Below are 23,662 nucleotides of genomic sequence, written 5' to 3'. Positions count from 1 at the left end.
CATGCATAAGATAGACCCGGCCGCGCTCTGGCTTCCTGGGCGCATGCATTGTTTGGTTGATTGGAATCGTCGGAAATATACTAGCTTCCGCCATTTCCAAGCCATCCCATCCCTATTTCTCTGGCGTGCCTTCCACATGGACAATACGGCGGATCGATGCCGTGTTCTGTGCTCCCAGCAACGACAAAGATGGAAAGGCCCCCTCGATGCAGCAACTCTATACAGCTCTACGGCCTCTTCTCCATGACAGCAAGAAAAGAAACGAACCGGACAAACTTGCGTCCCCCATCTTATACGCCGTTTCAACAATCCAAAAACGCCCGCTATAGATCCCTGAAGGTGTATCCAGCAAGCATCAAGCCGGCACGCGAATATGCAAAAAGGCAAAACTCAAGTCTAAAACGTCGACCATGTATATCCCACCCCAGTAGTCCATAGCAAATCACGCCGCCGCCGCAACACCAAATTCCCCCTCTTCTCCTCCACCACCATCAGACTCGCTCCTCGAGGGACTCCCATCCGGCGCCAAATCCTCCAGATACACTGCCATGATCGTCAGCACTTTACAAAACCCTTTCTGAAAGGCATTCAGGAAAAGAGACGAAGAAAAGAAAAATTGCTTACCATGCGGTCTCACCAACCACCCACACAAAAACGCCACCCCAAACGTCCCCGTCAAACACACAAACGTCGCCTGCCGAAACGACCCCACCGTCGCGCTATAAATCCCATTGAACACCGTCGGCCCCACCACCCTTGCAATGGCGTGCAGCAGGCCCGTCGCGCCCAGCACCTGGCCCACCCGATCAGGCGGCACGTGCTTTGTCAGGCTCGATCCCAGGGTGGGCGACCCGATACCGCCGACGGCAGCGATGGCGCCAGACGCGATGAACAAGTCGCCACGGCGAGCGAGACTGTAGCCCAGGAAACCCAGCATGTCGAAGAGGATAGCGAGGCGGATAAGGCTAAGGTCGAAAGTGTCCGATCCACTGTTCCGTTGGTTCTTCGTCCCATTTCTCCCCCGAACCAGTCTCGTGAGGAGAGGCAGGCCGACGACCAGGCTGAAGACGCGGCAGGAATTCACGATGCTGACATATTTTGACGTCTCCCATTCCTGCCAGCCGAATTGGAGACGCACGTAGATGGTGATGACGCCCATGGCGCCCATGCTGACGCCGAACACGATGGTGTCGGTGGCGGCGAGGAGGATGAGGTTGCGGCGCAGGGCAGGGCTGGTGCCTGGGCCGGTCGGCCAGAGGATCTTGAGAGGGGCGATGAGGTTGAAGCTGCGAAGTTGGTTGATCCAGTCGGAGTTGGGGCCCCTGCGTGCCTTTTCTTGAGCGTACTTCCGACGCGCTTCGAGTTGGCGCGTCTTGGTGACGGATTCGGGGATGACGAAGATGAGGAGGAGGATGAACAAGACGTGGCAAGCCAGAGCGATGTAGAAGACAAGGAGTACAGCTTCCATCTTCCCCACGACCGGCTCACGGTATTTGATCAGGTATCCCGCAAGGACCGGCCCAAGAGCAATACCGCTGAACAGGCAGGCGTGAAAGTACCCAAAGGCGACATTACGCCTCTGAGGCGGCGTACAGTCGGTGGCGTACGAGTGGGAAACCGCCATGCCTACAATGAAGGATCCACACAGGCCGTCAATGCCATAGCCTGCCAAGATCCAATTGACATCGGTCGTCTCCGGAAACTTTGCGGCTAGAATAGTCAAAACCTCTCCCATGAGCACACCAAACGTCGTGACCACCAATATCGGCTTCCGTCCATATCGGTCAGAGAGTGCTCCTAATTTGGGCGATGTGATGGCCGCGAGCACGCCGGAGATCAAGGAGGCGTAGAGAATGAACATGGACGCGCGAGCAGAGACGGCACTATTCTGACACCGGTCGAATTCGTTTCCAGGATCCACCGGGCCGGATATGGGGTCCGGATTGCTGGGCGAGTTGGAGGCATAGTAATCGTTGCATATGAGGTTCATGATCAGGTTCAACTTCGGGACGATTATGCCACCAAAAGCGGTGGTGTAGAGCAAGTACGGCGGAATCAGCCAGAAAATCTGCGATTATTAGCATTCCCGATCTCCAGCATGAGGGTGAAGCCGCGTACGGAAGGCCTCCTCCACCATGGCAAGCTCTGTAACTCTGCAGTTCCAAACCATTCAACTTCTGCGTCACTCTTATTGTCCTCTGCACCACCGCTGCGACCGGCTTCCTCTCCTAGAAGGGGTGCCTCTTCCGCGAGGGAGTCCGCGTCGGGTGAACTCTGGCCTGACTTTGACGATCTCCTGTGTGGATCATGTCTCCTGCCTCTCGTCCTCCAGCTGAGCTCCTGATCGACTTGGGAATCGGCGGCGAACGCGCTGTCTTGTTCATTCAGCTCCATGTTGAGTCCAGAGTAGCACAGGTGCTCAACGTGACGTCTACGAAGATGCGATCTTGTTGCTCCTTTGGACCCAATTACATCCCATAAGTGTTATCTCCACTAGTGACGCCGTTAGCACATTCCAATGCACAAGGAGGGCTGCGAAGTGGTAGAAACCCACATTACCAATCCAGCTCGGGAGGAATTGGAGAGCCGCAAGGTCCAGGCTTGCTGACAAGTAAGCAACGTCAGGCCCCGTAACCAGAGAAGAAACGCGCTCTTGAGTTAGCGATGACTTCCACAGCATCCAGCACTGGGGAAGTTGAGTCGCTTGAGACGATGCTGAGACACCGTCTTTCGCACGATACAGAGAGTACACAGTACATTCTGAGTTGTTGCTTCGTCATCCGACATTGGACATGACGTTGCTGTCTTAGCGCATCTCCAGACGGACAAATCCCGGGACGGAAAGGCTAACGCGATGTCGTTAGTCTAGTGTATAAAAGCACGTGGTTTGCTTGGTATTCACAACTCCCGCGGACCCCCACAAGTCCAGAATTCAAACTTGATGGTCTCAATAGCCAGAATCCTGTGGGAGAGATTCTTGTCGTAAGTCTCTTATTTTCTTCATCTGATGTGCTGTGTAACAGCGCTCGTGTGTTCGGTCATGTGCAAGGAGATTGCTCTCACGGTGAAGTCTGAAGGACCAGACCAAAACAGGGCACTCCAGCCGCACACGGAAGCCTCGTTCCCAACCTCACGCCAGGTTACATAATGCAAGGCTGTGAACCCTCGCGCATTTTGAGAGAGCAAGCTGGAGCCTCACGTTACTCCTGAATCAGCAGCAGCTGGTTGCCTCGTCGACCCTTGAGAGGAAGCCGGTTGCGAAACACAGGTCCGCGTACGACCTCGCACGAGGCCATATTCGGTTGTTGATGGTCACACATCAGCTTCATGGTGGTGGGCTGGACATGCCAGATCTAGGTAGTCTATCAGATGATGAGTGAGAGATCTGGTTGCCTCCGGTGGTCGGCGGGCTGGACGGAATTCATGGCTTGCAATTCATGGAAAACATCAGCCATCGGTGTGCCTTAATCTCCATTTACCGATGAGGGAGATGATGTGGACTCTTGTCAATAAAGCCAGCGTATTAAGAGGCTGAGATTTTCGACGTTCTGGAACTGGTCTGTTGACGGTTACGCACGTCATGTCTCGGATTCGCAAGCAATATCCGGTGTTCAGGTCGTATTATGAGAGAAGGCATCGAAAAGCTTCAGTGGGTCCCGTCTGCTTGTTGCGGATAATGAAATAAGATCTCCGGCCGAAATGCTTTTTGCAATAGCCATTCTCGAGTTGTGGCGCTGGGAGGCGGATCAACAAGATATTGTGAATATCCCATGTGTTGCGGTGCTCGTGTCAGAATAGGCTGCAGAGTTGCGGTGCGGAAGCCAGAACAACTTGGTCGGATCTAGTCCGTATACAGTAATATATACCACAGTATTCGAATACGAGGAGTTATTTGCTCCTTTCTTTTCCTGCCCTGTTCACTTTATTAGTCGCAGCGCACTCCGTAAACGATAATTCCGCTGCTCCAGTATCATAACATTCAGCCTTGCAAAGCCACGACCTGAATTTCCTCCGAACTTTGTTCACTGTCAATGTGCCCAATCTTTGCCCTTCCAGACACAGGCTCCCTTGCGTTCAACTCCATGTCAATGAATGATCTATGAAGCTGCTCGCACAAGGGCGTTCGTATCCTTGATTGCCTACTTTCTGATCGAGCACACCATCTCCGCAATGTGTCTTTACGGCAAGCGGATACAACTCTTCTGCAGTGTGATAACCGCAGGATGTCTGATTCGCTAGCCTTATAGAGTCGCATACACGACTGCAGAGGAGGTGCTAGCCATGACGAACCGTCCTGCTTAAAACGGATGTGTAAAGGTTTCCCATGGGTTTGGTGGTTTACCCCGCTTTGAAGAGCGAACCCTAGTGGTTAGTGTAGGTATACAAGGTTGCTCAGCGGTTAGGCGTCCAGTAACAAAACGACAGATGCCCAGATGCTACCAAGATGCGGACAGGATATTCAGGCAAATTCAAGTGGGATCCGAAAGAGCTGTTGTGCTTGGAAATGTCAACTCCGCATGCGTTTAGGCCTTTACATGAGCTTCGGCATTTGCAGAAGAGAGGTAGGGCCACTCCGGAGTTTCAGAAACGGGACAGCGCAGTGGGTGACTATTTCCGGAACGGCACTGTGCGTACATGTCCTGCCTTCGGGCGTGGGGATTCCACCACGTTGCGAACCTAGGTCTACATGAGAGCAACTCTGACCGCATATTTATGCGGGGCAAACACAGCCGGATGAAGAGGCTGGAGTCATCTTGATCAGCCAAACATCAAGCCAGGCGTAGGCAAACGAATCCTACGACCATGGCTCGTTATCAGATGCATTTCCGAGGCCGGGTTTCGGTGGTGTGAAGATGATCCCAGATAAGCGGCGTGAGAATGAACCAAAGGAATCCGGACAAGGCTTTGGTGGCTCATGAACCTGATTGCGCCTACACTTTGGAAGCGGCCTTGATGATGTCCGGGTATCGGTCCCTGGCAAAGGGGGCTCGTATCAGGTACCAGCTCCAAGGTCGCTCCTCAGAAACGTTGCACATCAGGCAACTGCTGCCATGCTTCTACCGGAGACGAGTGCTCGACCATCTTATCAGCATCTTCTGTAAAACGGGTCACAAGACCAAACCCACTTGCCTTGGGTCTGCCTGCGACTACTCCGTACAATAGCGATGAGACTACGAAGAGGCAGCCGTGGGTCGGAGGGAATGAGCACGGTAAGCAGAGCGGTCGAGACGGATAGTACTCCGTAGTCCGTACAAGGTGTATAGGTACGAAAGTCCCGCATTGATTCCGAGGGTCGGTTATACGGAAGGAGCCAAACCGGAATGAGACCCAACGAATTAGGTACACTGGAGAGTGATGGATTAGATTTCCAATCATCATCAGAATGCAATCCCAACCACGAGACATTTTGCATCGAAGACTGTGTCGTGGGAGGCTGCCATACGTTTCCTTTGAGTCGAGCACGTCGACACTGGCTGTGCCACGTCGCTATCAGGAGGCATGAAAGCGCCCTGAGGTGCCTATTGTATCTGTTCCCAATGCGCTTGTTGCTTGGGGCGTCTGACGTACCGTACTGCTCGCAGTGCTCGGTATCATCAACCGTTTGATGCCTTCCATTCCGGGGACGTCGTGGTTGGGTTGTTGGGTGGCTGGCGTCATCTTGTTCCAAAACCAAAAACCGCTGGACGCGTGGCTGGGAAAAGGCAAATACAAAGAATCCACCGAGACGGACAATAGAACAGAGGATTTATTTCTCCGTCCCGTGTATCTCAAATAAGGGCCATTCGATATGGTAGGTCACAGGTGGTGGAGTCTCTCTCAAATGTCATTCGGGTCTGGGCGCGTAGCCGAGCGAGTGGAAGGGTTGCCTTCTTTTGCTGCCTGAACCAGGGCCGCCACCCGACGACGACGATGCAGCATACATCTACTGTAATGCTCCAGATCCCTTCAGCGGCTCTTTCGTCGCTTTTTCTTCTTCGGCTCATCGTCCCTCACGCCTTGTCTCTCCGCGGTGCCAACATTGCCCGTGAACATTGAGCGCTGGCTCCCAGCCTTGCTTGTATGCCTGTTTCCCTACCCAAGAGATTGCATCTCGGAACTCGCATCCCAACGTCAAGCTTCCCAAGGAGAACGACGAGGTGAAAGGAAGGATTTCTCCAGCCAGCCGTTGCCGATTCCCCCACACCGCTTGTTGCGAGCCCCTTCCATTCACCACCAAGTGGGACACGACTTTCTTGGCAAATGATCCATTTCGTGACGACCAGCACCAGCACCGCCTGCCACCACCTCGGATCCGACGCTCGCCATCTGGCAACCAACTCCTGCCCTGCCTTGAGTCCCTGGAGCTGGAATCCCCTCCATCATGACCAGCCGACATGTCCACCTCCACTCCCCATACGCCCGGGCCCTCCAGACGCAAGCGAACGTGAAGACGGCTGAGCAAGGCGACCCGCTGCCATGTCCCTACTGCACCTCTCACCGAAGGCTATTCCCCGATGTAGACCAACTCTTCACCCACGTCACCCTTGAACACGCGTCGATTCTTCAGAATATGACCCCTAGCCGCTCACGTGAGTACCTGAGGGACGAGGCTCTGAGGATGTAAGTCGAGTCTGCCCACTCACGCGTTACCCTCCCGTCAGACGTACAGCTCTGACCCCGACCCAGCAAGCTGGCAACAGAGAGGTCTTCCGAAGCCACTGCAGGCGGTGGCTCCACCCTCGACATCGGGACCTTATCCCTTCTTGATGCTGCCAGGGCATCGATGCCATCCTCGGCAAGGAAGAGGCCAGCTGACACGGAATTCCAAGCTCGGAGAGGGAAAATCCAGGGTCCTACACTCATCTACGATCCCGACCACCACCATCCAGACGATCTCGCAGCTCTAGTGTCCGTAACGGCGACTACGAATCAAAAGTCAGCCGAGCGTCTCCGCTTCAGCCCCAGGCACAGTTCCAGAGGCACCAACTCGCCCTATCGGTCGACCCCTGAGCCCAAGAGTGAGTGGTCTACGGAGGTCAATCGCAACCAAGATCCTCGGCTCTCTCACCCGTCAATTAGTCAAGTCCAAAGTCAGCACCCCTCAAGCTATGCTCCTCCAACTCACACGTCCATTGACAAGACGCAAAACACCCCCAGCCCCAGTCAACAGCTCTCCGATGTCCGGAAGTATGACCCTCGCTATCCGGATCTCTTGCTCCAACCGGACTCACGTCCCATCTCTCAAGAGCAACTGGCCGCCGAGGTGAAAAGCATATATGCAGGCCTGACCATGGTCGAAACGAAATGCATACATGTTGACCGAACCCAGGCTGCTGACAAGGACGGCGAAATCTCTCAAGATCACTGGCAGGCGCTTATTGCTCTGCACAGAACCCTCCTGCACGAGCATCATGACTTCTTTTTGGCGAGCCAACACCCCTCGGCTTCACCCGCATTGCGTCGCCTGGCCGAGAAGTATCAAATGCCGGCGCGGATGTGGAGGCATGGCATCTATTCCTTCCTCGAGTTACTCCGCCATAGGCTACCGGAAAGTATGGATTATATGCTGGCCTTTATCTATCTAGCCTATCAGATGACAGCCCTACTCTATGAAACTGTGCCAGCGTTCGGAGATACGTGGATCGAATGCCTAGGAGATCTCGGCCGCTACCGCATGGCCGTAGAAGAGGATCCCCGCGATCGAGAAATTTGGGCAGGTGTCGCTAGGTCGTGGTACAGCAAAACTTCCGACCGGATTCCCAACGTTGGCAGGCTATACCATCACCTGGCGATTCTAGCCAGACCCGTGGTGCTCCCCCAACTATACTATTATGCGAGGTCCTTAACTTGCCTACAGCCATTCGCAAGTGCCAGAGAGTCGATACTCAAATTGTTAGACCCGGTGTTGGCCATTGCAGCCTCTGGCCAGCAAGTGCTACATATCGACACCAACTTCATTCGGACACACGCAATTCTCTTCAAGAGGTTGAAACCCGAAGATTTCGAGCACGCACGCGTCACATTTCTGGGCCAGCTGGACAGTGAGATTGGACGTGTCACTGCTAAATGGAGAGAGAAGGGCGTGCATATTGCTGTGACCAATATTGCTGGACTATTCGACTATGGGATCCATGACTCGATTCTACGCCAGATCTTCCTCATCCATCTTCGAAAGGTGCTTCAGAGCCGGTCCCAGAGTCGGTCGTCCACTCCTTCTGACGAGAGCGAGGAAAACAGTCACATTTCTGCAGAACAAGCCTCGATGAAACCTTCCCTTCCGGAGTCGGAAATTTCGTCCAAGTTGGACACTCTTTCAAGCGATTTCACCTTCTCTGGAGCGTACCTTTTGCTCACGTCGACGTTCTCCGCCGTCCTCAGAAGGGTCGATGATAAAAATGTCTTGCCTTTTGTCCACGTCATGCTAGCTTTCTTTTCAAGTATTGCTGCCATCCCCCAGGCTGCACACCTGGCGGATCACGCCCCTTGGTCGGAGATTGCTTCTTTCTTAAACGCTTTGGTCAAGTCCGAGCGCGCTGAACAGCTTGTTGCTGGACCGCTCTTTCCTCCCCTCCAGAGTGATAACCTCCCTCTTCCAGATGATTACTTGATCCGAGGCCAGCTTTGGTGCCAATGGTATTTCCCCGACGACTGGTTTTCGCGCAAGCACGACGAAGAGGACCGCTATCTGGAGCCCCCGTCAACCGTCAAGGCTAGGGCAGAGCGCGTTCTCCGCCTTGGCTACCACATCGCGACCGTGAGTGCATTTGTTCCTCTTACAGTGACTTCATCTTTGACTCTACCTTAGCTGCATCGCTGGATTTCGTATGATTTGCGGTCGCATACGTTTACAGTCTTTACTGCCGACGATTCTTCCTGAGTTAGCTGTTGCTTTACTCTTGCCATTCCTTCTTTCCGAATTCTGTTAACCTAGGCCTACGCGATGGCGATCATGCTTCGTCTGCTGGAGTCACCCCCCTAAACTCGGCACGTCAGATGCTGTTCAATTCCACCCTATCGTACCCTGGGTGCTTTCCAACGCCGGAAGCAAGCGGGGATGATCTTCCATGTATATCACAATCGCCAGTGGTCGACGTTTCCTATGTTCTGTCGTCCGCCCCTCTCTGCACCTCCACGGAAGCAATGCAACAGCGAGGCTTGGTTCTCACATAATCGCATGTGCGATGAATCATTCGGCTGTTGCTCTCTCAACGGAGTACGTCAATGTAAGCGGAGGCGCGTCACAGCGTCCGCGACTGAAGGGGAGGAGGGGGAGTGTCAATTCGCCCGCACGGACGGGACTAACCCAAATGCAAAGATGGAAGTATGAAGTGCATTGAGACCTCGATGGAGATTGCAATGGCAGTGGGGCAAGAGAGATAGAGGCACAGAGAAGCATGCCGGCAACATGTGAGCACGAAAGGCGGAACAGGTCAACATGGTATTAATATGCTACATAAGGTACAGTCGGCAGAGCCAGAGGGGCGAAGTGGATGAATAGAAAGTCCAGGAAAGGGCTCCTGCTAACAAGCAAGTGGCGAGCATGCCGCAGATACAGTATGGCAATGAGGGAGTGTATTGCTCGACACCTCGCTGTCCTCTAGGCTTGTACGTGGGAAGTCTGTTGAGCGAGTCCGACCGAGGGATTTGTAGCACACTGATCCACTGAGAGAGAGATCTGCCAGAGTTTCAAGCTGCAAAAGTTTGGCGGTGGAGAGAGAATAATATGATACCAATATTTTTATTTTTTTCCTCTCAAGATCCTCTGAGATGTAGCGCCGGGGTGCACAATGGAGGTCAGTGATGGAGCCGGATAAACTGATGTTATATGAGAGAGCACAAGTCCAGGAAGACAATGACGGGCCCGGAGCCTTTGCATCGGCTGTCTTAGCTGCGGGAACGACTGCATTTAGCTAAGATGTCGTCATTGATTAGGGCACATGTACTGTGTATAAGACCTCCAGGCTGGATAATGTGAAGGTTGGATCCATGCCTAGTTAGGCTTAGGCTTCCCCAGTTTTGACGACTATCGATAAGACCATTCATCTTGTAAGATGTTGATTGCACTACGAATATCAGCATCTTTTCTTCCAGCAATCTCTCCCTTGGGAATTTGTATTCTTTCCACCTATATTGAAAGGCCTTCACAGTTCGTCACACATGCCTCCCTCCCATCAATAATCCTGCTCCACCCACCATGTCCGCTCCACCATCTACCACGGAAATCGCAACAACACTGCTTGCTCAACATGGCCTACAACTCCAATCCCTAGAGATCCTACAATCGCTATGGGCTGGATACGGTCACGTATGCCGTGTGACCGCAATCCCGTCACCACTAGCTTCGGAGCCCACAGCAAAATCACAGGAATCATCAACAACAACCCCATCCCTCTCCCAAACCCCTGAAACCTATATAATCAAACTCATATCTCCACCGCTCTCCCCTTCTAAACACCAGGATGAAGGACACATCCGCAAGCTCCTCAGCTACCAAGTCGAACAATACTTCTACACCTATCTTGCCCACTTAATGCCCGCCTCCTCCATCCCCGTCGCAAACTGCTTCTCCAGCCTCACCGAGCACAACCCAAACGGCACCTTGACGTCAGCCATGCTGCTGACGGACCTGGCGCGAGATTTCCCCGTAGCAGGCGAGAAGAGAGGGACGTTGTCGACGAGGCAGGTGTACGCTTCGCTGGACTGGCTTTCTTCATTTCACGGGTTCTGGTGGAGCAGGGTCGGGGATTTCGATCGAGAGAAGCTTGTAAGGCCGCCACTTGAGGAGATGAAGGGGCGGGAAGAGTTGAGGGACAGCGATGCAACGAAGGGAGGAGACGTGGATGGCGTGTGGTTGAACGGCGGATACACCTACCTCTCAACTCGACGCTCCGAATTCGCCTCCCTCGCCGCAGACGAAGACGCGGAGTGGCGCGATGCCCTGACGATGCCGTTCCCAGAAGGCTCCCCATCCTCTCTAGCGGAAAAGATCTCTCGGATCCTCGCTCCGCATCCCCATCCAGATCAACATGGTCCAGGTCCCACGGACGCATACCAGACCCTGATCCACGGGGACGTCAAGTCGGAGAACCTCTTCGCGACACGCGATGGCGGCCGGGTGGCGTTTTACGACTTCCAGTACGTGGGGCTCGGGCTCGGCGTGTGCGATTTGGCGAAGTTGTTTACGTGCTCTGTGCCGGTGGAGATGCTTGTGGATGCGGGAATATCTCACTCCAAGGTCCTACGGATGCAGAATGGCGAACGCGGGCTTCTTCAGCACTATCTCTCCAACCTGACAAAAGTCTCCGGGAAGACGTACGAGTGGGACACGTTTGTGAGGCACTGGGAGATGGCGTTGGTGGATTGGTTGCGGTTCCAGGCTGGGTGGGGGTTTTGGGGTAATAAGGGGTGGTTGGAGGCGAGGGTGAGGTCGGTGGTGGGGGATGAGGAATGGAGGGGGTTTGTCGAGCGTTTTGGAAGGGTGTGAGCGGTTTAAGGGAGATCCAAACATATGCTGGTGACTAATAGCCACGTGACCATGGTGAATGTCTTTCCACGTGATTCCTAGATAGACAGCAAGTGACGTCCATAACACGCAAACCAAACCAAAGGTGCAATTTGTCTATATATTCAACTGAAAGATATCGCGCTCGAGAAAGTTTCACCTCCAACTCGATTATCCCATCTCAAGATTCGGTTTCTCGTCCTCCGGGAAAATGATCCCCCGCCACCCGAACCCCGGAGGCAGATCCAGCTTCCACGTATCTTTTATAAAAGATACTCGATAGAATAGACTGCACTTCGCCATGCGTCCGACCCGTCGTTAATAAGGAACCCTCGTTCCCCCCATTCCGCAATCTGGCGTCGCGCCCGGCCTCGCTCGTTTTCTCACTGCCGATCGCTTTCGGGGAGCCATATCCGTATACATAAACAGTTCGGAACGCCCTTAACGTACAACATTTCTCTCTGAGAAGCATCCATGCCCGCGGGGCGCAAGAGATAGAGCCATGTCGCAACCGGGCAGGGGCATGTCGGTCGGGAACCCACACTATGGATTCGACTCGTTTCCCTCGCAGGCCATGGAAATGCCGCCGACGTGGGTGTTGGTGGTCGCGGCGGTGTTTCTGCTCGCGGCGCTGGGGTTTTGGGTATGTCATGCTTCCTCTTTTCTTTATCTCTCCGGATCCCGGTGTACGAGGTGTATAACTGTATCGATGGTACTTTGGGGGAGTTACGGCATGTATGATGTACAATGTCACTAATTCGTCGTTCCGCTCCAGATGTACCTAGGCGTCCACATCCTCGCCCCCGTACCCCGTCCCCCCCGCCGCTCCGAGAAACAATACGTCACGATCCTACCGGACGGGAAGCGCAGCGAGCCCAAGGAACTGCCCTGTTGGCTCGACAAGTGGGCCGCGGAGCGGGAACTCGCGCGGCGCAAAGCAGCGCGGCCGGGCACCGCGGAGCGCAACGAACCGTCGCAGCTGAAGATCGAGGAGCCGGAACTCTTCATGTCGGTTGTGGTGCCCGCGTTCAACGAGGAGGAGCGGCTCGGCGGGATGTTGGAGGAGGCGGTGGCGTATTTACAGAAGGCTTATGGAGGGGCGCATGAGGGGGGGCAGGGGTCGGACCAGGAGAAGGGGTGGGAGATACTGGTTGTGTCGGATGGGTCGACGGATGCGACGGTGGAGAGGGCGCTCGAGTTTGCGAGGGATCATCAGTTGTCGCAGCATCCGGTGCCAAGGAAGGGTCCTTGGAAGGAGGTGAAGGAGGCGACGCATATCCCGCATGGAAGCATTAGGGTTATTACTCTGGAGAAGAATAGAGGGAAGGGTGGGGCGGTCACGCATGGGATGCGGCATGTGAGAGGGAAATATGTGGTATTCGCCGACGCGGATGGCGCCAGCCGTTTCGAGGATCTGGGGAAACTGGTAGAGGGCTGCAAGGCCGTTGAGGATAAGTTCGGGAGAGGCGTGGCGATCGGTAGCCGTGCACATCTCGTGGGGAGCGAAGCCGTTGTCAAGGTACGTTTCCATTCCACCACCACCACCACCAAAATCTATGAGCTTGCCCTATCTAACAGCTTCTCTCAGCGCTCCAAACTCCGCAACTTCCTCATGCACTCGTTCCACCTCCTCCTCCGCATCATGACGCCCCGCGCCACGGCCGCCATAAAAGACACCCAGTGCGGCTTCAAGCTCTTCTCGCGCAACGCCCTTCCCGACATTATTCCGTTCATGCATTCCGAGGGCTGGATCTTCGACGTCGAGATGCTGATGCTCGCCGAGGCGGCCAACATCGCCATGATCGAGGTGGCGATCGGGTGGAAGGAGGTCATGGGGAGTAAGCTGAATGTTATAAGGGATAGTTTGGGGATGGCGTGGGGGTTGGCCATACTGCGGGCCGCGTGGATATTGGGGGTTTATAGTAAGGAGTGAATGCCGATCGTATTGTTATGAGAAACATTGGTGTTTGTGCTGTGACGGATCTATCCCGCAATCGTTCGTGGCCCAGTGAATTGAGCCCGACCACATTCTTCCGTAGGAGTAGTATATGTCATGTGGAAAAGGTTCTCGAATCTCATCTGCGAATAAGTTCACAGTACAATCGAAAGATCTCCCGAAAGGAAATTCCTCTTTGGTATATATGATGTATAGGAAATGACTGTGCCACGGGATTGTGGCGGCACATGGCAATGCGGTATGCCAGTTCATACACTCCATAACCTCATGATATGCACGTTCTGCAGAGTGAAATATGCGTGAATTTCCTGGAAACCCATATTTCACCTCTCAGACAAGCACAAACTCGTCCGCTGCCTCCTCTTCCCACTCAACCACCTCCCCATGCATCATCCCCTCCACATAACAGTCTCCAACCAGCCTCCACACGTCACTCCCTTCTCCTTCTCCACCGTCAACCACCCTCTCCAAGATGACTGGCACGCTACACCCATGCAGAATCACAATCGGCGACCCCCTAACTTCCCCATTCCTAGCTTTCGTCCCAATAGCCGGCGCAAGCCCCAACTTCCCCTTCGACGTCCGCATGAACCTCCTCCCCCTCCCCATGGACAAGGCCAGCCCCAGAGAATGTTTCGTCTCTTGCGCCTGCGGCACAGACTCCCTCACCTCCTGCCTTCCCTCTCCCAGCACCACATCCACCGTCTCCTCGGGCACCACCCCATTCCACGCCACCACATTCAAAAACGCCACCATCTCCCTCCTCGTCCAACCCTCCAACCCCCCAAGCTCCTCTTTAATCCCATCCACAAGACCATCCAAATACCCATCATCCACATCCCAATACCTTTGAAACCGGACCTTACTAACCACCGCATCCACGAAATCGACAATCCTCCCTCGCACACGCAGCCGGCCCGTCGTCCCCGCACCTTCTTCTCCTCCCACCTCCTCGTTTTGCACATGCACATGCTTCCACCCACCAGCAGCACACCACCCCACATCCCCCCTCACCATCCTACACCCGCCCACCGCCAACCGGAACGGCGCACCGAGCGGCACCCACCAGAAAGACGGCACCCACGAGGGGAAACCCAGCAACTCCTTCGGCGTAATCGGGACCAAGCAATCGAGATTCGCGCCCCACATGGACAGAAAATCCAACGACCCGAACCGCGCCGCCAACGCAGCCGCGAAGCGCGTGAAATTCGACCGCAGCGACGTCGAGTAATCCGGCGTGAACCGCGCCTCGGGGATCATGCCCAGGAACGCGTACAGCGAGTCGCCGAGGTGAGAGGTCCTGAACTCGGAGGCGGCGAGGTACATGAGGCGCAGGAAGCGGAGGGGTTGCGGGTCCGTGAAGGGGTGTTTTTTCAGGTTGATGAGGTGCTCGTAGCTATGGGTGTAGTCGTCGGGTCCTGTGGGGGTGGGGGGAGGGATGGCGTGCAGGTCTTCGAGGTCGGCGAGTGTGAGGGTCAGGGTGCCGGTTAGGAAGAGGACGCGCCGGGCGAGGAGGAATTCTTGCACGATCCAGCCGCGTGTGAACCAGGGACGGGTGAAGAAGCGGCGGATGGATGGGGCGAAGTGCGGAGAGGTGTCCGGGCTGCTGAAGGTTTGGCGGAGGACGACCCAGCGGCGGTCCGGGTTGTAGGTTGTACTGCTGCGGTTTAGGATTTCGGAGTTGGGGAGGTTGTTGAGCATGGACTGGAGAAGGGGTCAGAGGGACTTCGAATTAGGGTGTTGTTGTATATGCGTCTGGACGAGACAAATCTTACCTCTAATGCAACAAGCCACTCCTTGCAAACGTGGCAATCCTCATCCTCCGGCCCTAACCAAACAATCACTCTGCTAGCCGCCTTGTAGATATCCGTCATCAGAGCTACTTGCTTCCCCTTCTCCGCCGCATCATTTTGCTATCTATCCCTCAGCGTCATGTCATGTTCACAGCTCAGATCTTACGTTGATGCATATCTGATCGATCCAAAGCAACTTCGTCTCCGAACGCTCACTCAGAAAAGGCAGTGCCTCTGTCAGGTTCTTGGTAAGTCCAATAGAGCCCCCCTCGTTGCCCTCGAGGACTAGACTCCCGAACGGTGAAGGGTCACCCCAGGTATAAGACACGGCCTCGAATTCTAGCTCGTCATCTCCGTCCGACAACGCTCTTTGGACGATTCGATATTTGCTTGGGACTGGATCGCCGCTGCTGATGATTTGGAGGAGGCGTATGTGACGATCGCTGTGGAGGGGAGTATAGCTATACGAAGCGGATTTTGCCATGGCTCGTGGATAGGAATGATATCTGACAATCGCAATCAGCTTGCTGGGATGCAGTCGGTCATGCAAATGAGACTTACTGAAACAGGCCAAGGCGCAGCCGATACGAACCACCCCCATGCACGGGAATTCGCCCGAGTGATTGTAGTGACCGTTAGCGATTTCCGGATTTTGACCCAAACTCGAATCTATATGGGACATATGATGTGAAATCATAGATTGGATCACTGCAACCTATTCCGATCCTCATATCCGTCCTCATCGTCAGTAGGCGACACGAGCAGTCCTCTATCGTCCCCCCCTGCATCCTCAACCCTTTCCCTCACTCCAGTCCCCGGGAAACCTTCCCCATCCCCATCGTCCATTCCATTCAACACAAACCACACGTCCTTCTTCGTCATCAAGCCCTTCAGCGTCCCTCTGTCCACAAAAAGCACATACCGCAAACCCAGTTTCTGGAACATGCTCACTGTGAGCTGAAAGCTTGCCGTCGCATTCAGCGTGATAGGCGTCTGGTCTATCCAAGGGCGCAGATCCAGGCTTGTAGCGGGATCCGAAAGTGGTTGATGCGAAAAATATACTTCTGTTTCATCGCTGAGGTTGCGAGGCGGCGAAACGGACGAGGAAAGCGCATACGCCAGCTCGTTGCGTGAGATGTAGCCTAGCAGAAGCGCGTCCCTGGAGTTGTCGATAACTGGGAAACCGCGGAAGCGCTGCTGCGATAGCATCTCACGGAGGCTTCGGATGGTGTGACCGGTTGCAGTGATCACGACCAAATCTTCGATTCTGGTCATGACTTGGGCCGCGGTGCAATCAGGGATGGAAGATCCATTGTCGTCTCGGTTGTCCAGGAAGGGATAGCCATTGAAATGGATCCAGGACTCATAGATTCCACGAGGAGATATGGCGTCGCCAACCCATTTACTGACCATGACCGCGATCATGATGGGCAGAACATATGTAAGAGCTCCTGTGAGCTCAAACATGATGACCACGATGGAAACCGTCATCCTCGTGGCTCCCCCGAGCGCGGATGCGGCTCCAATGATTGCATATGTTCCCGGAGTGACGCACTGTACATCCGGCTGGCATGAACCAAAGATGAAACCCTTCGGCCATGCCTCCTGGAGCACCTGTACAGTGAGTCCGACAGCCCTTCCGTAAAGACCACCAATAGCCATAGACGGCAAGATGATGCCGGCTGGTATCAGCAGACCAAAGGTAAAGCTGGCCAGAATGATTCCAAGCAAAGCAGATACCAGGAGCAAAGCCACAACCCCAGTATTTGCTTTCCCCGCTTTGCACAGACCTAACGTGTCTTCGTTGAGGTCGGCGCACTCAGCGAAGAGGAAGTATACAAGCTCAGATGCTTGCGCTCTCATGAACTTGATGGGAAAGTTGAGAAGGGCCGTGACCAGTGCCACAATGACCACTTCTGTCACTGGCCCTTTGAGATAGTTTCGATTTTTGCGCCATTGGGCGACTTCCATGTTCAACTTGATGAGCAAGCCTCCGTACATGCCGCCGAGAAGACCGAGGAAGGCGAATGGTACAAGTTCGAAGTCGTGCCATCCCCTAGAATACGTGACCTGGTACATGACCAGCTTTCCGCTCCTGAAGGGGTTGAAAGCTTGCAGAGTGACTGCAGCGACCATGGCGCAGACGAAGCTTTGCCACATGGTTTTGTCAGGGAAATAGTATGACAGCTGCTCTAGACTGAAGAGCACTCCACCAATTGGAGAACCGAAGGCAACTGAGATGCCTGCTGCTGCTGCGGCCGAGAAGACTTCGCGTTTCCTCGCTTGTCCGGTCAGTCTCGTTCCCAGGCCGAGGGAGCAATGGAGTGTCGCACGTACCTTCGTTACTATTGACATTGGGAAATAACTTCATGAAAAGGTTTGCGGAACAGCATGCAACATGTACCAAAGGCCCCTCTTTCCCTAGCCAGAGACCGGATGCAACAGCAAGACACTATCCTCGTTAGTAAACTTCGACCTACTCTCGGATCATGTGCTATACCAAGCCTAAAGTTTTTACAATTAACGTCCAGCCACCCAGAAAACGCCGGATAACGAAGCCACCCAAAACCGTCTTGATTTCCGCAATACCGCTATGCCTGGCAAGTGGAGCGAACTCACGAACCAGAAAGCTAGCGCATGCGGCGAAAAGTATCTGGATCTGTTAGTCCATCGCCCAACTGCAAAACCCATGATAGCAGACGTACGGAAAACACAACGAAGAAGATATACTCTATAATCCAGGACCCACCCTTCGATGCTACTCCCAAGGCAGTACTCCACGGATGCCAATCGTGACATTGGGCATACTCAGTATAACCCCAGCAGCAGAACCCCTTATTGAGATAGAACTTTCCATCTCCGTCGACGTTGCTGCAATACCCAGACTTCAAGTCGCCTAACCAGTTGCTAGAAACGTCAATGAAGGCTGCGACGGCACCACTCAGTATGCCCGTAGCAACAAGGATAAACCACATCTGGCTCGCATCAGCGAGCTGTTTGACATAGCCTAAGATGCCGGATGCTCCTGAGTACAGATATCGCAGCCTTTGCCTCTCCTTTGCGTATTCGAAGATCCAATCGATGGCTGTGAGATCGTCGTACCCAACTCGGCGACCAGGGCCCTCCACATACCAGTCCAGGCCCGTGGGGTCCTTGCTATCTGTACCCTGACCAGCTGCATCTCCGGGCTGGTCGAGATAGTTCAATATAAGGTTGGAGGAATCGTTTCCGCTGAGATTACTGTTGGAATGCTGCGATCGTGTTTGTGGCGGCCGCGAGAGGGGTGATTGACGATTACTTGAGTTTCCGTTCGGGGAGGAGAAGAAGCGTGGAAGGGAGAATGCAGAGGTAGCAGGCGCTTTTTGTTTGCGCTTGAAGGAGATCCTGGTGTTTCGGTCAATCTGGGTCCTTTAATGTCGCTATCGCAGATGCCTACTGTTCTGAAAACCCAGTCCCTAGCGGATCCGATGACATGAGTTCTTCCTCATCGTCGCTGGCATCGTCCTGTACATGATGTCCATTGTTGATTGAGCGGCTGGTAGACGCTTCTGCCTGTCCATACGCAGACTGGCTGGACGACGAGACTGACATCACCTCGGCATATACTGGTGAAGGTCCGGCGTCGCATATTCTTCAAGCGAACATCAAGACCGATGTTATGTCCAATGTTGCGGATGCTCTCGGAGGTGTTGAGCTGCAGAGGCGTGGACTTGTCCGCCTGGACCGTGCACACTTAGTCACGTTAGAGTCATTCACCTCGTCATGTCACATGGTGGTTTGATTTAGAACATGATATTCTGTTTGTGCTCACATTTATTGCGCAGAACCGAACCTTACTTCCATCACACTTATCTTATTCCTGGTTGAAATCGATAACTGCCCGTCCTGCTATCTCACCCCTTCTTAGTTTCTGAACAGCCTCGTTGAACTGACTCAGCTTATACACAGTATAGATCGGCTTAAGAAGGCCTCTCTTCGCGAAGTCGAGGGTCTTATCGACATCCGCCATGTTCGATACCAGTGTTCCCTGCACTCCCTGCTTCCTGGCGCACAATTGATTAGGATCAACATCGATGTGCAGAGTCCCCGCAGGAGGAAGGCCGATGCACATGACTTTTCCACCAACGCGGCGGCCGAGGAGGGAGATGGAGGTAGGGTAGGATTGAACAGCTGTGACGAAAACGGCGTGGGCACCGATGCCGTCGCAAATGCGGACGACTTCCGCAGCGACATCTGAAACTTCCTTGAAGTCGATAAACGCCTCTGCGCCGGCAACCTCAAGACAAAGTTTTTTCTTCTCCGCCCCGGTATCGATGGCAACGGGACGGAGACCCATGGCTTTGGCAAGCTGGACACCCTGCATGCCGACACCACCGCCGGCACCCGGAAAGACGGCCCAGTCACCTGCCTGGAGACCGGACTCTTTGATCGAAGTGTAGACTGTGGAAGCAGAGCACATGACCGGGCCGGCGATGTAGTCAGAGACACCGTCAGGAATGATGGTGGTGTAACGTTCGGGCGAGACGACGTATTGCTTGTAGGAGCCGTCAATCATGAGACCCGTGAGGACAGCCTTCGGGCAGTAGCACTCGTTGTCTGTTCGGCAAAGCTCACAGAGACCGCTAATGAAACGTCAGCATCCGTTCCTCGGATACGAGACGGCACACAAGGGACAGCCTACCAAGTATCCTGGACTGGCTTCAACCCTGCCCTCATTCCGGGCTTTAAGGTCTTGACCGCATCTCCAACTTTTACTATGACGCCAGCACCCTCGTGCCCCGCACATTTCGTTCCGAAGACGCTCATCTTCGGCGCGGCCCAGTCGCCCACCATGAAGTGAATGTCTGAGTGGCAGATACCGGTGGCGTTGAGCTTGATAAGGACTTCATTGGGCTCTGTAGTACCAGCAATCAGCTTTGATCTTGGAGTTGAGAAACTGTGAATGAACAAACGAGCATACTGATCTCTGGTACAGGCACCATCTGGACCTCGACACGGAAATCTGGTCCTTCATTCACGACAACACCTGCCTTGCATTCCTTTGGAATGTTAAACACAGGGACCATATCGTCAGCCATTGTACTGAATCAATGATTTGGCCTCTCAATGTATTGATATGAGCGTGTGGAGAAGCAGGAAGAAAACAAGTCAAAAGAGACAAGCTTACAGCCTGAAAACGATGAGATTCAAATCAAACACCATTCCGCTGCGACCCTCCACTCCTCTTATGAACAACCCAACCCCGCCATCCTTCTAGCCTCTAGCCCTCAGGAACCACTACCGCCTTCTCCGCCTTACGCCGGCTGGTCCCGTCTCCACCATTGGGCATATCAGACCATTCCCCTAAAGAGGACTGTAACCCCCTGTTCCGATATAGTCACAAGAGTTCCAAGCACCGCACGATTCGGCTGTTACGAATCGTTGCTCTCCTCTCCGGATTCGCCAGTTCGGATGGAACAATGGGTGCGGTCGGATGCTGACGCAGATCGCGGGGCAAGCTCAAGGGGTTGAGAGCTAGTCTAGCGTCGGCTCGGAACATTGGATCCTTCACTGGGCCCCACACCTCGGCGAGGGTTGGTGTATCCTCACGTGAGTTCTGCATTTCTGTTCTCCAGTCGTCGGTCATGTTTCTAGTTATCAATTTCCTCTTTATATTTAGCAAGAAGAGGAATCTCCTAATCTCTCAGAGCGTTGCCGCGGTAGGGTGTCCTGTACGCAATGATCGGAACATCCTACCCCTTTCGCATTACTAACATGTCGTGTTACCACCAGTGCTTACTAGAGGAAGGGTATGCGTAGCACAGTTCCGTGAATACGCGTACATGGCCCGACGCTGTTCACAGGAAACATCTGGGACATTAATATGTGCCCATCATTGGGGAAACGTACTCCGCTTCGATGATCACATCCAGACCTTCATAGCACATGAATCCCATCAGCCGTCTGCTCCGCCATTTCATGTGCCTGCAAATGAGAACAAGAAATTAAAAATTGCAGTAATACTGTTTTTTAAGGCGCATAGGTTGTTATCGCACACCATTCTCCGGTCGATGTTACATGTATATCCACCGCACACCGATTTCCCCGCCGAAGCTAGCTCTTGAATGCTCACCTGAAGCATAAATTCAACTCCGTCAGAAGCAAATCTAAAACGTCGCAGGTTGAGTTGCTGACCCCTATTATACCAGCAAGGCCTGCTGACATAGTGGTCGAGTAGTAGCGGTAAGCATCAGGCCTACCGCCCAATGGAAGCGCTGGCCCGAGCTACACAGGTGACCCGCAAAACACTGCGTTTATACATTACCAAACATAACCGTAACAGTATCATAACAAATAGAAGTAAATTAGAAGCCCTATCATGTGCTTCTATGTGGGTTGTTTTGCTCTGAGGCGCTCATCTTAGCGACACGTTCAGACATTGCTTTCACCGGGTTGTGGAAGTTTGCGTGAAGTAATTATTGACCGTTTCATAACTTGTCAAACTCACAACTACTTTATTATAGGATTTAACAGGTTTAGAATGAAACGTGGGACAGTATATATACCGACTTTCCCCATATCTTACATACACGTTGGCAAGATCGTAAAGTCCATAGGGCGAGCAGACCAGTGCCATTGTCGTACAGGTCGGTACACTAGGACCCACGTATCCATTGTAGTAAGTGACCTTGCTAGCGTCTAGCTACGGGTCTCTTCTCTGGGTACCGTTGCCACTTTCAGATTTTAGAACATCGAAGTGACCCAGCGTCGGCGCTTAGACTAAATGACAGTGAGGAAAGGGTGCCTTTTCTGCCCTTTCTTCTTATCTACGGTGAGTCTCAAATAACTGTCGAAAAGATTCAACCAGAAGACTACAATCCTTATCTCTGTAGGCAGCCTTTCATCGCAGTGCCCCATTACAACCTCCCTAAGGTGGAGTCAACCTGCAGACCAACTAAAAACTGCAGATAGGCAGACCTACTCGGAATCACGCAACGGTTTAGCCAGTATTACTCCACAATGCTCAGAGACGGGGGATGGAACCTGAAGTTGTTGCTCCTCGTTCTTGTCCACTGTCGTCTTTCACCGGCAAACGTAAACAGGCCCCTGTTTCAAGCTCTGCCCCTGGCACCAATCAATCCCCACGTGGCTTATCTCGGAGTCATAAACTAAATCTCTCTTGCCTCCGTGTTTTTATTACCGTCGTCATAGGAGACTGCGCAAATGGCCGGGGCGCAATCTCCCGGTGTGTCACGTGCGGAACTTGTCCGCAATCCGGTATAAAAAGTAATCCGCCCCTTCTGCACCAAACCCACAACCCGACTTGTATATAAATTTTTAGACTCAAAATCATCTTCATCATCCACACTGCCCCACAAACCCCTCCTTCCATGATCCGTCTCGTCGAATCCGGCTCACCCTGAGAATTATGTCCTCTCTGTCCCAGCAAATCCAGTGGTGGCATTCATTGGGCAGTACAGAAAATGGCTCTGACGCAGGTACCCCATCGACGCCTTCAAGGAGAGCAGCAATTTCATCTAAGCCCTTCCGCTTCATGGACCTCCCCAAGGAGTTACGGTGGATGGTGTACGAGAGATTACCCATCACTACATGGAAATTTACCACCGCCTCACAGACGTTTCCTTCCGCGCCACCCACTAAAAGCCAAATAATACTGATTCCTCATGGGATTCCCATTCAGATCTTGGCAACTTCATCGACGGTCAAGGCAGAAGCAGATGTATTTGTCAAGCGAAGAGCGTTGTTGCTGAAAGATCAAATACCGCGAGTTATCATCCAAGGCCGCGATATGGGTCTTCTGGCTCACCCATGGAAGTCAGGCATCCTGGTATCAGTAATCAAGCATCTTAAGCACCGTAGGTTACAAGAGGCCAGGAATCAGCTGAATTTCGATGACTTCACCTCATGGTATCTCAGCAATGGCTACCCGGACTTGAAAGGCTTTCCCCTCCGAGACGAGCAAGACCGGTTATTCGACGTCGCCAAGTTCATCTTCCAGTCTGCAGTTTCACTGAGCTGTATGTACGATAACGCCAGAGTCCAGCACTTGCGAGCTCACATTCCGGGCCAATTTTTCATGGCCTTGCCTTTCGCTTTCCTTCGAGTGCCAGAGGATAGATCGGTTGACTGGATGATGAAGACACCCGGAAACGCAATGAGACGAGAATTCCGGATTGATGTGGCGGATCCATTCCTTCATGCCCTCGGGATTGACCGAGCTCGTGCGGGCTTCCCCGTCTATACCCACTGGTGCAAGGAGGGTTATCGATTCCTTCTGCTTGTTCCAGTACCGTTCGCCAACTTCAGTGGCAAGGCGGTGCTGGCTCTGGGAAAGAACCACACCAACGAATCGTTATGGGAGAGAGGATGGTTGGAAGGCACTCGTTGGTAGTGGCTGCAAAAAACTGAGTTTCCACACAGTCGTGTAGC

General features: G+C 53.5%; 7 protein-coding genes across 7 annotated transcripts; 4 read left to right on the top strand and 3 right to left on the bottom strand.

Annotated features, from left to right (window-relative positions):
- Positions 1 to 407: 407 nt before the first annotated feature.
- Positions 408 to 2,493, bottom strand: EI97DRAFT_432064 (tetracycline-efflux transporter-like protein). Its single transcript, XM_033798080.1, has 3 exons — positions 2,119 to 2,493; positions 625 to 2,068; positions 408 to 543 (listed from the first exon to the last, which is right to left on the bottom strand). The coding sequence occupies exons 1-3, from the start codon at positions 2,392 to 2,394 to the stop codon at positions 443 to 445; spliced, it is 1,821 nt and encodes a 606-aa protein (XP_033655510.1). The 5' UTR covers positions 2,395 to 2,493; the 3' UTR covers positions 408 to 442.
- Positions 2,494 to 6,361: 3,868 nt separating this feature from the next.
- EI97DRAFT_449372 (uncharacterized protein) lies at positions 6,362 to 8,857 on the top strand (the record flags this gene model as incomplete). The annotated part of the gene is made up of 4 exons (XM_033800212.1): positions 6,362 to 6,600; positions 6,667 to 6,998; positions 7,065 to 8,734; positions 8,786 to 8,857. 4 exons carry the CDS (start codon positions 6,362 to 6,364, stop codon positions 8,855 to 8,857), a joined length of 2,313 nt encoding a protein of 770 aa, XP_033655509.1.
- A 1,128-nt stretch (positions 8,858 to 9,985) lies between these two features.
- Positions 9,986 to 11,464, top strand: EI97DRAFT_466078 (uncharacterized protein; the record flags this gene model as incomplete). The annotated part of the gene is made up of 1 exon (XM_033801517.1): positions 9,986 to 11,464. Exon 1 carries the CDS (start codon positions 10,175 to 10,177, stop codon positions 11,462 to 11,464), a length of 1,290 nt encoding a protein of 429 aa, XP_033655508.1. The 5' UTR covers positions 9,986 to 10,174.
- A 295-nt stretch (positions 11,465 to 11,759) lies between these two features.
- Positions 11,760 to 13,577, top strand: EI97DRAFT_432060 (uncharacterized protein). Its single transcript, XM_033798079.1, has 3 exons — positions 11,760 to 12,125; positions 12,258 to 13,001; positions 13,071 to 13,577. The coding sequence occupies exons 1-3, from the start codon at positions 12,063 to 12,065 to the stop codon at positions 13,413 to 13,415; spliced, it is 1,152 nt and encodes a 383-aa protein (XP_033655507.1). The 5' UTR covers positions 11,760 to 12,062; the 3' UTR covers positions 13,416 to 13,577.
- A 119-nt stretch (positions 13,578 to 13,696) lies between these two features.
- EI97DRAFT_415775 (HET-domain-containing protein) lies at positions 13,697 to 16,010 on the bottom strand. The gene is made up of 4 exons (XM_033796868.1): positions 15,794 to 16,010; positions 15,399 to 15,738; positions 15,215 to 15,352; positions 13,697 to 15,143 (listed from the first exon to the last, which is right to left on the bottom strand). The coding sequence occupies exons 2-4, from the start codon at positions 15,714 to 15,716 to the stop codon at positions 13,770 to 13,772; spliced, it is 1,830 nt and encodes a 609-aa protein (XP_033655506.1). The 5' UTR covers positions 15,717 to 15,738; positions 15,794 to 16,010; the 3' UTR covers positions 13,697 to 13,769.
- EI97DRAFT_449368 (uncharacterized protein) lies at positions 15,938 to 20,310 on the bottom strand (the record flags this gene model as incomplete). Its single annotated transcript, XM_033800211.1, has 8 exons — positions 15,938 to 17,514; positions 17,570 to 17,684; positions 17,733 to 17,885; positions 17,938 to 18,616; positions 18,669 to 18,837; positions 19,130 to 19,854; positions 19,914 to 20,127; positions 20,193 to 20,310. 8 exons carry the CDS (start codon positions 20,308 to 20,310, stop codon positions 15,938 to 15,940), a joined length of 3,750 nt encoding a protein of 1,249 aa, XP_033655505.1.
- A 2,269-nt stretch (positions 20,311 to 22,579) lies between these two features.
- EI97DRAFT_466074 (uncharacterized protein) lies at positions 22,580 to 23,624 on the top strand (the record flags this gene model as incomplete). Its single annotated transcript, XM_033801516.1, has 1 exon — positions 22,580 to 23,624. The coding sequence occupies exon 1, from the start codon at positions 22,641 to 22,643 to the stop codon at positions 23,622 to 23,624; it is 984 nt and encodes a 327-aa protein (XP_033655504.1). The 5' UTR covers positions 22,580 to 22,640.
- Between the last annotated feature and the right edge of the window lie 38 nt (positions 23,625 to 23,662).

Source organism: Westerdykella ornata (genome assembly GCF_010094085.1).
Source record: "Westerdykella ornata strain CBS 379.55 unplaced genomic scaffold EI97scaffold_6, whole genome shotgun sequence".
In the NCBI taxonomy this organism is placed as follows: Eukaryota; Fungi; Ascomycota; class Dothideomycetes; order Pleosporales; family Sporormiaceae; genus Westerdykella; species Westerdykella ornata.
The sequence above is the reverse complement of the archived record's forward strand: the minus strand, read 5'-3'. Positions and strand labels throughout refer to the sequence as shown.

Coding starts and splice junctions, on each gene's coding strand:
- EI97DRAFT_432060 (XM_033798079.1), top strand. CDS start 12,063: ATGCCGCCGACGTGGGTGTTGGTGGTCGCGGCGGTGTTTCTGCTCGCG. Junction 12,126..12,257: donor TCGCGGCGCTGGGGTTTTGG/GTATGTCATGCT, acceptor GTTCCGCTCCAG/ATGTACCTAGGCGTCCACAT. Junction 13,002..13,070: donor GGAGCGAAGCCGTTGTCAAG/GTACGTTTCCAT, acceptor AGCTTCTCTCAG/CGCTCCAAACTCCGCAACTT.
- EI97DRAFT_415775 (XM_033796868.1), bottom strand. CDS start 15,716: ATGGCAAAATCCGCTTCGTATAGCTATACTCCCCTCCACAGCGATCGT. Junction 15,353..15,398: donor TCGATCAGATATGCATCAAC/GTAAGATCTGAG, acceptor AGGGATAGATAG/CAAAATGATGCGGCGGAGAA. Junction 15,144..15,214: donor AGTGGCTTGTTGCATTAGAG/GTAAGATTTGTC, acceptor CCCCTTCTCCAG/TCCATGCTCAACAACCTCCC.
- EI97DRAFT_432064 (XM_033798080.1), bottom strand. CDS start 2,394: ATGGAGCTGAATGAACAAGACAGCGCGTTCGCCGCCGATTCCCAAGTC. Junction 2,069..2,118: donor CATGGTGGAGGAGGCCTTCC/GTACGCGGCTTC, acceptor TAATAATCGCAG/ATTTTCTGGCTGATTCCGCC. Junction 544..624: donor GTGGTTGGTGAGACCGCATG/GTAAGCAATTTT, acceptor CGATCATGGCAG/TGTATCTGGAGGATTTGGCG.